The sequence below is a fragment of the Equus caballus genome, chromosome 5 (assembly GCF_041296265.1).
Source record: "Equus caballus isolate H_3958 breed thoroughbred chromosome 5, TB-T2T, whole genome shotgun sequence".
NCBI classification, from domain to species: Eukaryota; Metazoa; Chordata; class Mammalia; order Perissodactyla; family Equidae; genus Equus; species Equus caballus.
The window spans coordinates 27263589-27278422 of record NC_091688.1 but is presented as its reverse complement, the minus strand read 5'-3'; the positions used below and the strand labels follow the sequence as shown (position 1 = coordinate 27278422).

The window sequence follows — 14834 nt, the reverse complement described above, 5'->3', positions numbered from 1 at the left end:
GGCTCAGAGTCTTGAGCCAACTTTCTACTCTGGTAGTCAGAGGCTCCAGCACCTGAGACGGAGCTCATGACATTGCCAAACACAGACACACAGCTGTGTTTACTGAGGGCCAGATGGACCAGTGGTTACTCACGTTGACAGATTCTTTGCCATTAAACTTGACTCGGATCCTTGGCTCCTGAATGACATCCAGGTTGAAGCCTGTGATGGTCAGGGGTGTGTGGCCACTGGGAACAAGCAGAGGCTGGGTTAGGTAAAGACCCTCTCAAATGCTACCACCTCAAGCCCTGCGGTCCTCGCAGAGGGATGAAGGGACTATGCCACGTGGCAGCCGGGTGCAGTCCTCCTACCCTCCACCTCACCTGGCAATGCTCCACTCTGGCTCGATGCGCTGCACCCGGGGGTCATCGATGTACTCGAACTGCAGGTTGTTATCCACACGGGCCCGGTCGACGCTCACAGAAACGGGGACTGGGCCCAGGCCGTTGGACGACGGGGGCGAGACGCACACAATCTCATTCATTGACCGCCTGACAGGGAGACAGCAGGAGGGTTGTGAAGAAAGGCACGGGCAATAGGGGGCGCCCTCTGGCTTGAAAAGGGGTTTTCCTCTGTCTGAGGGCGTGACCCAGGAAGTGTTCCTCCATCCTTTACACTCATGTCCCTCATCAGGGTTGATCAGTGCCTCTTTTAACTTGAGATCCAACTCAGGTTGGATTACGGAGCAAATTGCACAAGGGGATTAGAGAATGTGGGGCAGGGCAGTGCTCCATGGGAACTCTTTTGGGATTTTTTAGAAGATGGCTATTTAGCCAGTGCTTAAAGTCTGGTCAGTCAGTTAATAAATATCATTGAGCACCCACTATGCAGAGAAGTGAACACACAATCCTTGCCCTTAGGGAGTTTATGGTCCGAGGAGGAGATCACCAGCCAATACTCTGCAAGCTGGGTTCTCATCCATGGATTCTTTCAGATTTCTCTCAGGATTCTCTACCTCCCCAGGGCTTCATCCGAGTATCTGACACAGTCAGTGGTCAATTTTTTATGCACAAGAGATGTCCTGAGGAAGAGTCTGTGCAATCTCCATGTTTCTCAAGTCACCATAGTGGGCACCTAATGAGAGCTTGATCCTGATGGTGAGTGGAGAGCTCCTGGGAGCCTTCCTCATCAGCAGTTCTCATGGGCCTCATTTCTAATTATTTCTAGAAGTATCTAGCCCCCATGATACAGGAGATAAAAATTGACTAGTGGTATATATTTCTCACAGTGACCAGAACAGTGTTTGGGCCCAGGATGTGGCACATAACATGGAGCTGACGGGGCAGGTCTATGTGTGAACACGCACAGGAACATGTGTGCATAGGCCTCACAGGTACAATCTGCTTGTGCTCCTTCGAGCCCATCTTACCCATAGAACTCGCAGGTCTGGTTGCCCAGGTATACCGCCACGCTGCTCCCAGCCCCCAGGTAATGGCCTGTGATGGTCACCATGGTGCCTCCCGACTCTGGGCCTCGGATGGGGTTGAGTGACAGCACAGAAGGGTTCTTTGGGAGGAAGTAGAGAAATGATCACAGCTCAGGTTTTGCCCAAAGGGACAGATCTATGGTAGACTTAAGGACAGAAGGAGGGACGGTGGCCTTGCTTGGAGTGGAGGTTCTTTTCCTCTTCTTTCTAATCCCAAGCACTCCCTCTGCCTACCCTGTGGCTGAGACTTTTTCTAAGAAGAGGCTCCGGGCATTTCTGGGGAAGGCAGAAGGGCCACGTTTTGGAATTAATTAACTCCCCGGGGAGTCTCATGCTCATAACACTGATGGGGAGGCAGAGGTGACACTGACTAATCTATCAATTAGTTTACAAATTGAGAACAATTTGAAAATGCTTCTCTATCTAGAGCCTGTACTGATTTTTTTGGCACAAAATCGATAGGGCTGAATTAAGCATCCCTGCCTGGACTGGGCCACCAAGAGGCTAAGTCCTCCATTAACGATCCATCGCATGTCCTTCAGTCCCTCCCTAAGCATGTGAAGGGCATGGCATGGTGCCTGGTGCAGAGAGCTGTCTGTAAATGTTAGACATAGCTTCCCCAACCTTCATCAGGAGGATGGCCCATGGTTGGCTGGGACTTTCTAGTGAGCTCACTGAATTGTAAAATTAAGCCTAAGCTTAAAAGAAATGTCTGGCCTAAAATGCATCAGGCAGCTGACCTCACTCAGAAAGGAACTGTTTCTGCCTGGAGGGCAGCAGAGTGGCGTAGAAAGTGCATTTAACTGAGCAACTACATAGGCATGAATTCCGGTCCCCGTTAGCCACTCACTAGTTTCTCGATCACTCCAGGCTTTTGTTTGCTCCTCTGTCAAGTGAGAAGGGTGGGCTAAATTATCTCTAAGGCCCCTTCCAGCTCTGACATTCTACAGTTCTCTCTCCATCTAGTCCTTCTGTAGTTGTTTCTCACACAAGACTCCATCGGTCCTGTGTAGGAGATGGGTGGGTGGCTGCAGGCAGACTGCGGTACTCCCCAATCCGAGAGAGAAGACTAGTGCAAGAAAAAGGCGGAGATGCTGAGCTAAGAAGGCAGAGACTGGAAAACCTAAAACAAGCAGCAAAATGCTTGAGAGAGAATAGAATTTTGTAGCCTAATGATTTTTTCAAAAACTCTTAGCAAGGCTGGTTTGACCCCATCCATGATGTTAACACTTTTTAACGAAGAACTCAAGGTGACGGCATAGGCAAGTGTCAGAAAAGGGACTCCAAGGCCCCAGAAGCAAGTGATTGATTCAGTAAAAATATAGCCCCAGCGGACTCCAGGGCCCCAGAAGCAAGTTATTGATTGAGCAGGAAGACGGTGCCAGCCTTAAAGAAAGCTTTCGTGATTCCACTACCTGTTGCCTGAGTGTGAAGAGATGTTTTCAGTGTGAGTACATGCACATGTGGGTGTAACCACAACAACACACAGAGCAGCTCCCTGTACACCCCACTCCTGAGGTCCTGTGCATAGACACATGTCCCTACAGGATTTCAAGTGATTCCTCTAGCCTTCCACTTACAATATTCTTTGCAGAAAACAAAGCATGTGGATAAATATAGACCTTTTTAATTAGGTCCCTCAGGCGATCTGTCCTCATTAGGCTGGAATTAGACTAAGATATCACACTGGCAGGACAAAGGGCAGCCCCTCCCCACCCTGCGTCTAGGACCCACTTTCTAAGAAAGGCCTGATTTTGCCTTATTTAGAATTCTGACCTGTGGCTCTCTGCGATGTCAAAGTCCTCACAGCTTTGTCAGTCACAAACCCACTCCACCCGAGAAAGACGGGCTTGCAAAGAAGGAAGCCAGAAGTTCCTGTTTCTGGTCTCCTACTCGGCTGAGTCTGCGAGAAGCCTGGAGGTGCCTGGCTTGGGAGGGGGAGTGTGGGAGCATCCCGGGAGAAGGCTGCATGAGAAGTGTGCCCTTGCTGAGAGCCTGTAGCCGGAGGCTGGACCCCATACTCACCACAAAGGTGTACTGCTGATGGGACTTTGTCATGAACTCGGGCTTACACTCGCCAATGCACAGGCGCACAGGCCCCGAGGTGGTTCCCACGAGGGCATGGCCCATCTCACAGACGATCCTAAGGAGAGAGCAAACCTTCCTGTGAGAGGCTTGGCAAGAGCTGGCATCCCTGCCCCCGCTTGCTCACCCGGTCACAGTGAATGACACATCCTAGTCTTGCAATAGTGCTGGACTGTGACCCAGCTTGCTCACATCCAGCTGTGTGACCTTGGGTAAAGTGATTTCCCTCTCTGGGCTTCAGTCTCTCATCAGTACAGTGAGAAGCTGGACAAGATCAGTTCTGAAGCGCTGGGTGCCTCCGAAATACTACGCTGCCTAATTCTCTGAATAAGCCTGTAGTCCCCACTGCCTCATGCAGCGCCTAGCATGGGGTAGCTACCCAGTATTTGTGGAATAAACCTGTTGTCTAACAGAGACTAGGGAAGTAATTTAGCGTTCTTTCCTGTGTGGCAAGCCAACACGGAAACTCTCCCTAAAAGAGGGAGTGAAGGCCTATTTGCCAAACCGATTCAATTGTGGTTTGTTTCCTGCAGTGAGTCTTAAAAAGGGAATAGATAATCTGGCGAGATAGCAAGAGCCCAAAACAGGAGCTGCCAGCACAACGGAGGAGCGGCGTCCATCCTGAGGCAGTAGGCGACGGGGTGGGAGGTGGATGAGTTCATTAGGACAGCAGTCGACACTGGACTCCCACTTAATCAAGGACTGAGGGCACTGAGCTAGTGGGCGAGACAGCGAACCAGCCCTGGGGTTGGAAGTCACGTCTCACATTAACGGGAGAGCTGGAGGGGAGAGGGCTGCGGCATTCTCACTCACGAAGTGCAGATCAATAGCCCCAGTGATGACTTCCCTGGTGCCTGAGATAAGTTACAACAAGCACATGTAGAGACTGGCTGCCTTAGCCACAGCAGCCTTCTAGAAAGGGTGGGCAGCCAGAGGATATGGGAGGGACTGAAGAAATCAGGTTCTTCGGGGTACCTCTTGCCTGGAATTATAAGGCAGGGGGTGGGTGGGAAAGGGCCCCACCAGGCTCAGCAAAAAGGAACCAGGGACAGAGCAAAGGATTTTCCTTTCCTCCCAACACCATTTAAGAGTTCAGAGCGGTCTGGTGCCCCTGGTAAGCTTGCATAGTGGGGAGTCAGAAAAACAGACCCCTCTACACTAATCCTCAGCATTATCCTGGCACGGTGGGAAAGATCTGTGTTTAACCGAGCGATGCTTATCTCAACATTTTCTCTAGGAAGGAAGGTAACTAAACAGAGATTTCATTTCGATGTAATAAAACTTACATTAAACAAATACATCGCATGCTCACACAACGCGGCACGCCACTGAGCTCCATCTCCTTCGTAACAGTTAATCCCAAATAAGTACTTTCACTCCCGGTGAATATTTACTTAACATGCAATAACTGTCTTATTACGTTTAGCATATTAGATTCAACAGGAAAGTACTGAATGCACATAGAAGGATATTCTCCCTTCCCTTTCTCTATGAATAAATAAATAAATTATGAACCCAGAGTAAAGATGATAGTGAGGATCAATTAGTATTTTACACGTAACTGTCTCCTTAAACCTCATTAGCGGAGTATTTGAGCAGCTTAATTTAAGGTGCTGTGTGTGGTTATTTCCCTGCTGCTGCTGGCTTGGAGTAACAACTCTCTCGTCCTGTTTCCTGGGCCCTAGCGCCTGCCTGTTTGGGGTCCCCGCCATCCTGCAAACCATGTCCTGCAATCTCAGGGAGCTTCAGAGGAGAAGCAGTGGTGGGAGAGAAGAACAAGATGAGAAGGGAGCAGAGGAGTCTCTTTCCCTCTCTTCTAGTCGGGGCTTTCCTGTCCCTCACCTGCCCACCTCGGTCCCTCTGCTGGAGCGATCCTGGAGAAGAAAGGGAAGCAGAAATCACGGCAGGCTTGAGCCATGCAAAGAGGAAATACGAGAACATGCTAAGGTCATGGGCATGTCTGTTCCTCCCTGGGCCCCAGGGCCTCTCTAGGAGAGGGGAGGGCCTAGAATGGTCTGTTCAGCTGTCCCGGGAGGGAGTTAACAATGGGCTGTGGCCTCTTGACACGTTCTTTTTTCTGGAACGTTTTCTTGCTCAGGGTCCATGTCCCAAAAGATAAGTTTTACACATCAAGCACCTGGGAGAAGAGGGATGGATGGGAGATGGATGCTGCCCACGTGTCCAAGGCTGAGTGCCTGCAGCTGGCTCTGAATGTCCCGCCTGGAGGGCATGATGCTGGGGACCAGGGGCTGGGCAGCAGTGAGGGCCCAGAGCTGGACCATGGGTTCCCTTCCTCGGAATGCAACTGACCCCTCTCTCCACCTGTGGAACGAGGTTCTCCTTCATCGAGCATGTGGGGAGAGGGGCTGTGGTCAGCAGTGGATTGTAGAAAAGCGTCTGGGTTGGCAGGTCTAGGAAGTGGGTGAGAGTCCTAAGGAATCAGGAGTGGTGTAGAACACCAATGACCTCTGACTCGTCTTCCTTTTCATTCCTGGGACCCAGTGCTTGCTGGGAAGGACGGAAAGGCATCCTTGGGGGTATGTGTTGTAGGCATTTGTTCTCTGAGCTCAGGGAGATGAGGAGTTAAAGGAAGAAGCCAGGGCAGCTGCAGCGAGCGGAAAGAGGAAAGAGGGTGAGGCCAAAGCAGATTCTGCACCTTAATAATAAATAACAATAAGAGTGACAATTTACTGAGCTGTGATGGTGGCAAGCACTGTACAAGACGAGATCTCGTGTCATCCTCAGGCTCTCCTACAGGGTGGGTCTATTATCTCCATTTTATAGATAACGAAACAGGCTCAGAGATGCAAACTGGCTTATCTACAGCCACAGTTCGGTAAAGTGGCAGAACCATGATTCAAATCCGGGTCAGCCTGACTCCAAAGCTCATCCCTTTGACCACTCCACTCTGCCGCTTCTAGAATTAACAGAATGCTCTGTATGTTTTTTGGGGAAGGCACAGGGTGGACATGGCAGTAATGCTGGGGTAGAGTTGAGGTTGTTGGTAGGCCTGGAGGGGACAAGGGGGTAGGAAAGACCTGGCTGGGTCCCTAAGGCTCTGAGAACTAACCACCTGTGCCCTCTACCTTCCTGGTTATAGATGCCCATAAGCAGTAGTGTGTGCATCACTTCCTCCTTCAGGCCTTACAAGTCAGCACAGTTCCTGTGCTTTGATTTCTGGGGACCACCTGCATTCCCTGCCACCTCCCAGTGTCCCTGGTGGCTCTAGGCTCCCTGGTATTATTACTATTATTTTTTTTTTTGAGGAAGGTTAGCTCTGAACTAACTCCTGCCAATCCTCCTCTTTCCCTGAGCTAACATCCGTGCCCATCTTCCTCTACTTTACATGTGGGATGCCTACCACAGCATGGCTTGACAAGTGGTGCCATGTCTGCACCCGGGACCCGAACTGGCAAACCCTGGGCTGCCAAAGCAGAACACGTGCACTTAACTGCTGCGCCACCGGGCCGGCCCTCCTGGTATTATTAGGAGACAATAGCTGGGCATGCCTAAATTTCCTCCTTGTAAAATGAGGAGTTGGACTAAATAACCGTCCAACAGTTATTTAGCTTCAACATTTGAAGGTTTGACTCCTCCTGGTTGACAGGAAGCTTCTGGAGACACATTGGTGTCACCGATAAGCTTTCTAATGGTGGGAGTTGCAGATTCCATAGGGCATACAATTTACTGCTTTTGACATTCTGTGGACCATAGAAATGATGGTAGAGATCATCTATTTCTATACACCCATTTTCCAGGCTGTATGTTCCATGAACGTATTTGATGAAATATTTGAGGTTCAGGGAGCAAAGTGACTTGCCCAAAGTCACCTCGCTCATCAACAGCTGAGCTCCTGGCACCAGCCCAGTGCCTTCGCCCCCACACTGCACCACCTCCTGTAGACTGGCATAGATGGTGCCTTTCTCCCCATGAGTGCGCACCCCTGGGGTGGGGAGCACATGCATCTAAATTCCCTCCAGCCATGGCTGAGTTCACAGGTGCAGAAGATGAGAGGGAGGGGGTCCGAAGACCCAAACTGAGTCCATCTTACACAGAGCCCCTGTCCCAGGAGGGGCTGAGCTGCAGCCTCAACCTGTGTCCCATTGTCTGGAAAACGTCCTGTGATGGAATCATCCAGCCTTCCACAGACCTGTGGGGTGCTGACTGCAGGACTAAGCGGGGTCCTTTAACCAACATTAACCTAATTGCCGAGTGATAGATGGCACGGCACAAGCATATGGTGAGTCATTACTGTGCCCGCTAATCCTGCCCGCGCCTGGGACTCTGCACTAGGCCTGTTTAGCCAAATTCATCTCTCGCAGACATCTGTAACGATTGTGCCTGCTGCTCACTGCCCGGGATGGAGGCTTTAATGATGTTAACAAACTCTGAAACCTCGAGAGCAGTAATGAGGCAGGCGCGGCTGGAAACCAGGGCTGCATCCAGCGGAGCTACGGAGTGTGTGAACCACTTCCTGCCCGAGGAGACGACAGTGGCAGTTTTCTGAGGTGAACACCAGTCTTGGCAGGGACCCCTGGTGACCATTCACCTCCTCAGGCTCCTTTCACATCCTTACTTCTGGTTTCTCTCTCGGCACTTTCTTCCCCGGGGCCCTGGGTGAATGTAGTGCTTTTGATGTCAAAGAAAGAACTGTATTTCCTTACATTTATATGGTATGTTACAGACTCCATTTTCTCATCTTACTGCATTCTCCCCCAAAAGCTGTGCAGTAGGAGTCATGATTTCCATTAGGATGATGAGGGTCTGAGACCCCAAACAGTCTGCAAGGGTTTCAGGGCTGGTCAGTAGAGGAGCCAGCACTTAGAACACCTTTTAATTTCGAATCTTATGAGATTTCCATGTGCAGCTGCCCAAGAGTTTGCACTTCTAAGCTCAAAGTCTTACCCCTTGGTCCCCCCAAACCCTTTTCTTTGGAGTTCTGTGGTATCTTACCAAGTTGGACACTTGGCCTGTGTCTAGAGGCCCAAGGCAGGTCCTTGAGGCCAAGGTGGATTTGGGGTCAGTGAGACTGAGTGTCTGGCCCAGTCTGGCAGGGAGCTGGGCTCTGTGCAGACCATCTGACTGTGAGGACCTCTGCAGGCTGTCCTGGTTCTGGTCCCAACAGCATTTCCCTCCTCCTCTGGCTCAGAAGTGCTACTTATGTCCTTTCTCCCCAGCCCCGCCCCTCATCTCTTTCCTGTAGACCCAGCCAGTGTTTCTTCCAAGATTCACTCCTGGCAGGGATGAGGCTGTCAGTGAAGGATCAGGTCCAAAGGACCAGGTCAGCTCCTTCTTCTCTCTTGCTGAGACTAGCAGCTATCACACTAGCCCTCAAAGTCTGGGAATTCACCCTCCTGAGTCTGACTCTGCTTTGGGCCACAATGGAATCACGGCCCCTGATCCTTGAAACCACATGCTGATGAATCATGGAATTTTCAGGCCACTCTTACCCAGGAATCTTGCCCCATTGCTGGAAAGAGGCCTGGACAAAGAGTCAGGAGACTTAAGTTCTAAATCTGTCTTGGCCACTTCTGCACTGAGTGAACTGGAGATGTCATTTCATTTCTCTGAATTTTGTGCTCTCTCCTGGTTGGTAAAATGGTGATAACAATACCTCTCAGAGTCCTCACCAATTAAAAAGGAGATAATGATGAGAAAGTGCAAGTGCTGATAACAGATAAAGTGATGCCATTTCTATGGTTCCGACTAAATGCTGGCCCTGGGGAGGTGAAAGGGAAGGCCAGGCTGCAGGGGGTGGAGCTCAGGAGGAGAAGCTCCTCCTCTAAGTTGTGCGCTTGGTCAGGCTCCTAGACCCCCTTGCAAAGCTATGTTCTCAGTGCAATCAAGGTGACTTAACCTGACTTTACATGAGAAATCATGCAGAATGATCTGGCAGCTCCCCTCTTTTTCTTCTTTGGAGGAGAAGCATCCCTCCTTCTACCCTCCTACCCCCAGCTTTGTGCCCGACTCCTGCCCACCAACTCCACAGCGGCCGCCACTGCCAAACGAACACCCCAAAATGGAACATATGTCACTCCTGGAGCCCCGTTCGCCTGTCTGCCACTACATGCCTATTTTCTAATTTCCAGCTGACATTTCCCTTAGTGAAATAAATGAATTTGCTCCGGCGGAGGCCCTGCTTGGATTAAGCTGCTGTCAGAGCCCCATGAGCCAAACAAATTGTTGCCCGCAGCCCACCGTGCAGGATGCATTCCAATGGGGGCTGGTGGGGGAGCGGCCCGGGCTGGCTGGGAAAGTGGCTCCGTCACATCGGCGGGCAGGCGAAGGCTGAATGACGGGCAGCGTTACTTGGGGAGCCCTGATGCCAGAGGAGGCAGGGAACCAGACTGGAACAGAATACGACCCTCTGAGAGTACAGATGGGATAGGAGGTGGCCCTGGGAAGGCTTCTGGGGGCAAGGACCTTGGGAGGATGGAGACGGGAGATGAATCCTGGAGGAGCCCCAGAGAAGGGAGAGGGAGAGTCCCCACCCTGATCTCCCATGGGAGTGGACTGGACTCACTGCTCAGCGATGATGTAATCCCCTGGCAGGGGTGTGCAGGGTACCCCAGCCACCTGCACGTGGTGGGCAATCTCGGAGAAGTCCAGACCCAGGTTCACACCATGGATGGTCACTCGAGTCCCTCCTTCGGGTGGTCCAGACACCGTCAAGATCTGCGGGAGGGAAATGGGATTAGGGAACACGGTCCCACAGGAGTAGAGGCAGCAGTCCCCATACCCCTTTCCCGTTTCCCAAAGACTTTGACCTTGATGGATACTTGGAATCTGGGTGAACTGAGTGTGTCTTCTCCACTTTTTAGCTTACCTAGTATCCTGACATCACCTTGCTTTACATGACTTCCTTGGTTCTTTAGATCATTCATTCATTCATTCATCCATTTATGAAAAAGAAATGATCAGAAAGTACTGGAATTGAGGCAGAAAATGATTGTGTGAGACGCATCTCTAATTCACTGGTGCCTGATTGTGATCAAGTCACATAATCTCCCTGAACCTCAGTTTTCTTTTTTTTTTTTTGGTGAGGAAGTATGTCCCTGAGCTAACATCTGTGCCAATCCTTCTCTACTCTGCATGTGGGCCGCTGCCACAGCATGGCTTGATGAGCAGCGTGTAGGTCCATGCCTGGGATCCAAACCAGTGAATCCTGGGATACCAAAGTGGAGCATGTAAACCCAACAATTACACCACCAGGCCAACCTCTGAACATCAGTTCTTCTCATTTGTGAACGGGGATAATCCTTACTACCAACCTTGCCCTGGGAGCTCCCCAGTAGAGGGTATTTGGGAGCATTTTGTAAACCAGAAAGGGCTTAGTAATGGTGATGTGCTCTTATTGCCACTCCTCTGTGCTAGACTCTGCAGGGGTTACAATGAGGAATACAACAGGAAATTCGCCCTCAAGGAACTTACGGTCAAGAAGGAGGAGACAAAGGAGGCCATAAGGAACGCTGATGCTGGGTACACAGTGATAAGGTAGATTCTGAGGAAAAGCTATGGGAGCCCAGAGGAGTCTGAGATTAGGTACTGCGACAGGGGAGATGACCCAAGACAGAGAGTGTGCTTGACACTGTGCAAAACAATCCTGTGACACATGCTAGGACCAAGGAGAAAGGACTTTAGGATTTTTCCAAATTTTGCTGGCTCCCCATTAGCAAGGACCATTTATTTATTCATTTCTAATTCAGTCTCCAAATGTTGACTATCTCATGTTGCTTTGATCCAGCAGGAAAAGGAACTGTGGAATCAGCTTCTCCCAACGTGTAAACTTCTGACTGGCAATAGATCAGGTTCTTGGAAAAATGCCACTCTTTGGGATCCAACAGATCCCAGTGAGTAAGTTCATACTTTGTGGTCTGTAGTTGTCTGAAAAGGGAGGAACTTAGACGTGAACTCAATCCTAAGCAGCAGAGGAACACAGAATTTCAGAACTGGAAGGGGGCTTAGAGTATCTTATCCTGAGATCCTCATACAACTTGTAGACACAATGGTAAAGAAGTCCAGGGCTCTTTTCACTATATTATAAGAAAGGCAAGACGGAGAGGGAGGGAGAGAGGGAGAGGTGGGTTGGTCCAGGCCAAGAGTCCACCAGAATCCCTCAGATGGGGCCTCTGGGCAGAGCTGCAGCCTTGGGGTCTTCTGTCCTTGGGCTCCCTCTGGGGAGCCTCCCTTAACCCCATACCTGCTGGTGGTGTGTCCAGTGGGCAGCGGAGTCAGTATTCCCCAGGGCACAGATGATAGGTAAGTACAGGTGAAAATTCTGTGGAAGGCTCTGGAGACCCTTTCCACCTCCCAACTCCCCCAAAGGAGCACTGCTCCCTTCCTATGATGTGAGCAACCATGAATTCTGTCACCAGCTTGGCCATAAATCCCCAGGTGAGAGTGGGCAGAGAAGAGATGACGGTAAGGCTGAGAACCGGGGACAGACCTCCTCCCTCACCGTCCAGCTGCCTCCTGGGCTCTCAGGAAGTTGGCTGCACAGACTCGAACTCAGACCTCCCGCCTTCCCCTCCTTTACTGTAGGCCTTCTATGGTGAGGCCTCCTTCCCTCCTTGCCAGCCCAGGCCCTGAACTCTCTCATCTGGGGGCTCATTTCACTCAAGTCACCTTATCTATGGCTCTGACTCCTTTTCCCAGGAATAAAATATCCCACCTTATGAACAAAAATAAACAGGATTCATGAAATGAATCAAGGGAGAGATAGTAGAGGGGCTCAGAGCACCTCTGTGTGGCGGAGTGAGTGGGGGAGGGGCAGGAAGGACAATTTGGAGAGAAAGGAGCTGGCATGAGGAACCAGTAGCCCCACAGCTCTTCTCTCCCTGGGGACTCTAAAATTAAACAATGCCAGATTTTGGCTGTTCCACTCTCCCCTGGCACAGTTTCCTCAGGTACCCAGGCCTCCTGGGCTCTGGGCGATGGACCCTTATTAATAAGGAGAAGGGAAGGAGCGGCTTCCATCTCTCTGCAGGGGATTATGGGTAGGAGAGAATTTGCCTTGAGTGCCCACTTGGTTCTCCTTTGGTCCACTTGGAATGAGCTCCACCAGCCTGGCCCTCCGTCCCTCCCTCCCCCAGCCACCTGGATGCAGGAACCCACCTACCAAAAGGAACTGACAAAACTGTGGTGATTGGTTCGCTCTCCTTCCCCAATTTATTTTAAAAAATACATTCTTTTGCTCGCTGCAGTTAATTACAACCTTTCAGAAAAACTGTGAAATGAAATCTTTCTGGAAAGCCTAAAAATACTACCATCTTGCAGGTAGCATGTGGGGATTGTATTGTGGAGATTCAGTGGTGTTGGCAGCTTCCACGAGGCAGCTTCCTCCTGCTGGTACGTCATTGTAGTGTCCCCTTCTGACACTGAAGGGTCAGGGTCAGAGACATGGTCATGGGCACTGGGGTGCCGTTGTAGCGTCCATTTGTTAGCACAGAGCTGCTCAGCTGCTCAGCAGCATAAGCCAGCTCAGACTGTTTACAGAAGGAAGACCTTTTTTTTTTTTTTTTGATTACTAGCAAGTGTTATAATCTTGGCATGAAGACACATGTCAAAGAGATAGGTAGTTTGGGGTGTAGAGACACCAGGCTGATCCCTTCTAACCCAGCTAACAGCTGCTGGAATCCAAACCTGGGGAATCAGAGTCCTCATGCGTCATTGGAAAGTGCCCAGGGAATGCTGGTCCATGTGGTCTTCTTTCTCACATGGCACACACTATGTGCTGTGCCACCAGCACCTGGGCAGGTGGAGAAGGAGTTTGGGGGTGAAGGCACTCAGCAGCCACTGTGCCCTGGGGCTTACAGAGGACATAGCTTAATCTTCCTTGCTTAAAACAAAAGTGATGTGTTAAAAGTCTGGATTTCCAAAACATAGATGAGGTGGTGAGCGTTTGATTTGCAAGAGGACTCCCAAGGCCTCCATTACTGATGACTTCCACATCTATATCGTTGGCTCAGACCTCTCTCCTGAGCTCCATATCCATATATCCAATTGCTACTGGACATCTCCACTTCCACAGAGACGTCCCTCAGGCACCTCGAATTTCACCACGTCTAAAAATGAGCTCTTAATTTTTCGTCCTTCCACTCCCAATCTGATTATCCACTCAGATTCTTTCTCAAGGTTAATGGAATCACTGTGCACCCAGCCAGGAATCTTGCAAGCATCTTGAACCGGTTTCTTTCCCTCACCTACTGTGTATAATAAATACGGTCAGCAGGCGCTATCAGTTCTTATTCCTAGGTGTCTTTTGAATCTGTGCCCCACTCTGTGTTTCAGAGCAGGTGATAAGCAGGGCTCCACCACCTCTCACTCACACTAACGACAGGGGCCTCCACGTTCCTCCATTCGATCTAACTTCCTCATACTGCCTGCGTGACCTTCATGAACACGTATTTGACCAGGTTACTACTCGCTTGCTCTAAAAACCTTCAATGGCTCCAACCACTGTCAAGGCAAAGTCCCTAATTCCAGCCCTGGCACTTGTCCTTCAGTTTTTGGTCTTTGTAACTTCTTCAGTCACATCTGCCATCCCATATTACGTCCTCATGTTCTAGCCACAGACCAGTGGTTCCTGTATGCACAATACACTTTAAAAATCTCTGTGCCTTTGCACATGCCATTTGCTCTCCCCCAGCTTAAAAATCAGAGAGTCAAGGTGGAGGACTGGGCTCAGAGTGCAAAGGAACAGAGGGAGGTATCCTATAGGACGCATACCCTTCCACCTGAGGGCTTGCAGGTGACTTGGAGAATGAGTATAAGGGCCTTGATGCCTGTGTGGTAGCCTGGGGTGATAAAAACCCAGGCACCCTGCTTTCCTCATTTCTCCCCAGGACCAATAGTGGGCAGAGGCTACAGAGGGGAGGTTTGATGGAAAAGAATTTATTCTCCAGAGAGGCAGTGATCAGGATCCTGCAGGATACCACTTCAGACCAGGCAGCTGCAGGGTCCCAAGCCCACCCTGGAGACTACCCCCAAGGTTGTCTCTTAAAAAGAGAGCCCCAAGGCATTAGATTGCAGGGCACCCAGCATAGCATCCACAAAGCTTCGTTACCTTGAGAACCAAGTCTGGCCTCTCTATGTGGGTCTACAAAGAGGCAAGTTGGTGGAGTCCCCAGCTACTGCTTGTAAAACTCCAAGGAAGACCTTCCAGATCTGGAAGAAATTGTGGGGCTGCAGGGAATGGGAGAGCTAACCTCCTGCAGAGGTGAGGTGAAAGGGCAGGGTGGAGTTATATAGAGTCCCCCATTGACAGAGGGGAGACCAAGTTATG

General features: G+C 50.5%; 1 protein-coding gene across 2 annotated transcripts in view; it reads right to left on the bottom strand.

Annotated features, from left to right (window-relative positions):
* The window catches only part of PLXNA2 (plexin A2), a 213014-nt gene that overhangs the window by 28752 nt on the left and 169428 nt on the right, over positions 1-14834 (bottom strand). For both annotated transcript variants that reach the window (XM_023640785.2, XM_023640786.2), the window contains 5 exons: positions 10074-10225; positions 3491-3608; positions 1409-1545; positions 363-530; positions 134-227 (listed from right to left, as the gene is read on the bottom strand). In XM_023640785.2, coding sequence (XP_023496553.2) covers positions 134-227; positions 363-530; positions 1409-1545; positions 3491-3608; positions 10074-10225 — 669 coding nt within the window. The remainder of the gene's footprint in view (positions 1-133; positions 228-362; positions 531-1408; positions 1546-3490; positions 3609-10073; positions 10226-14834) is intronic.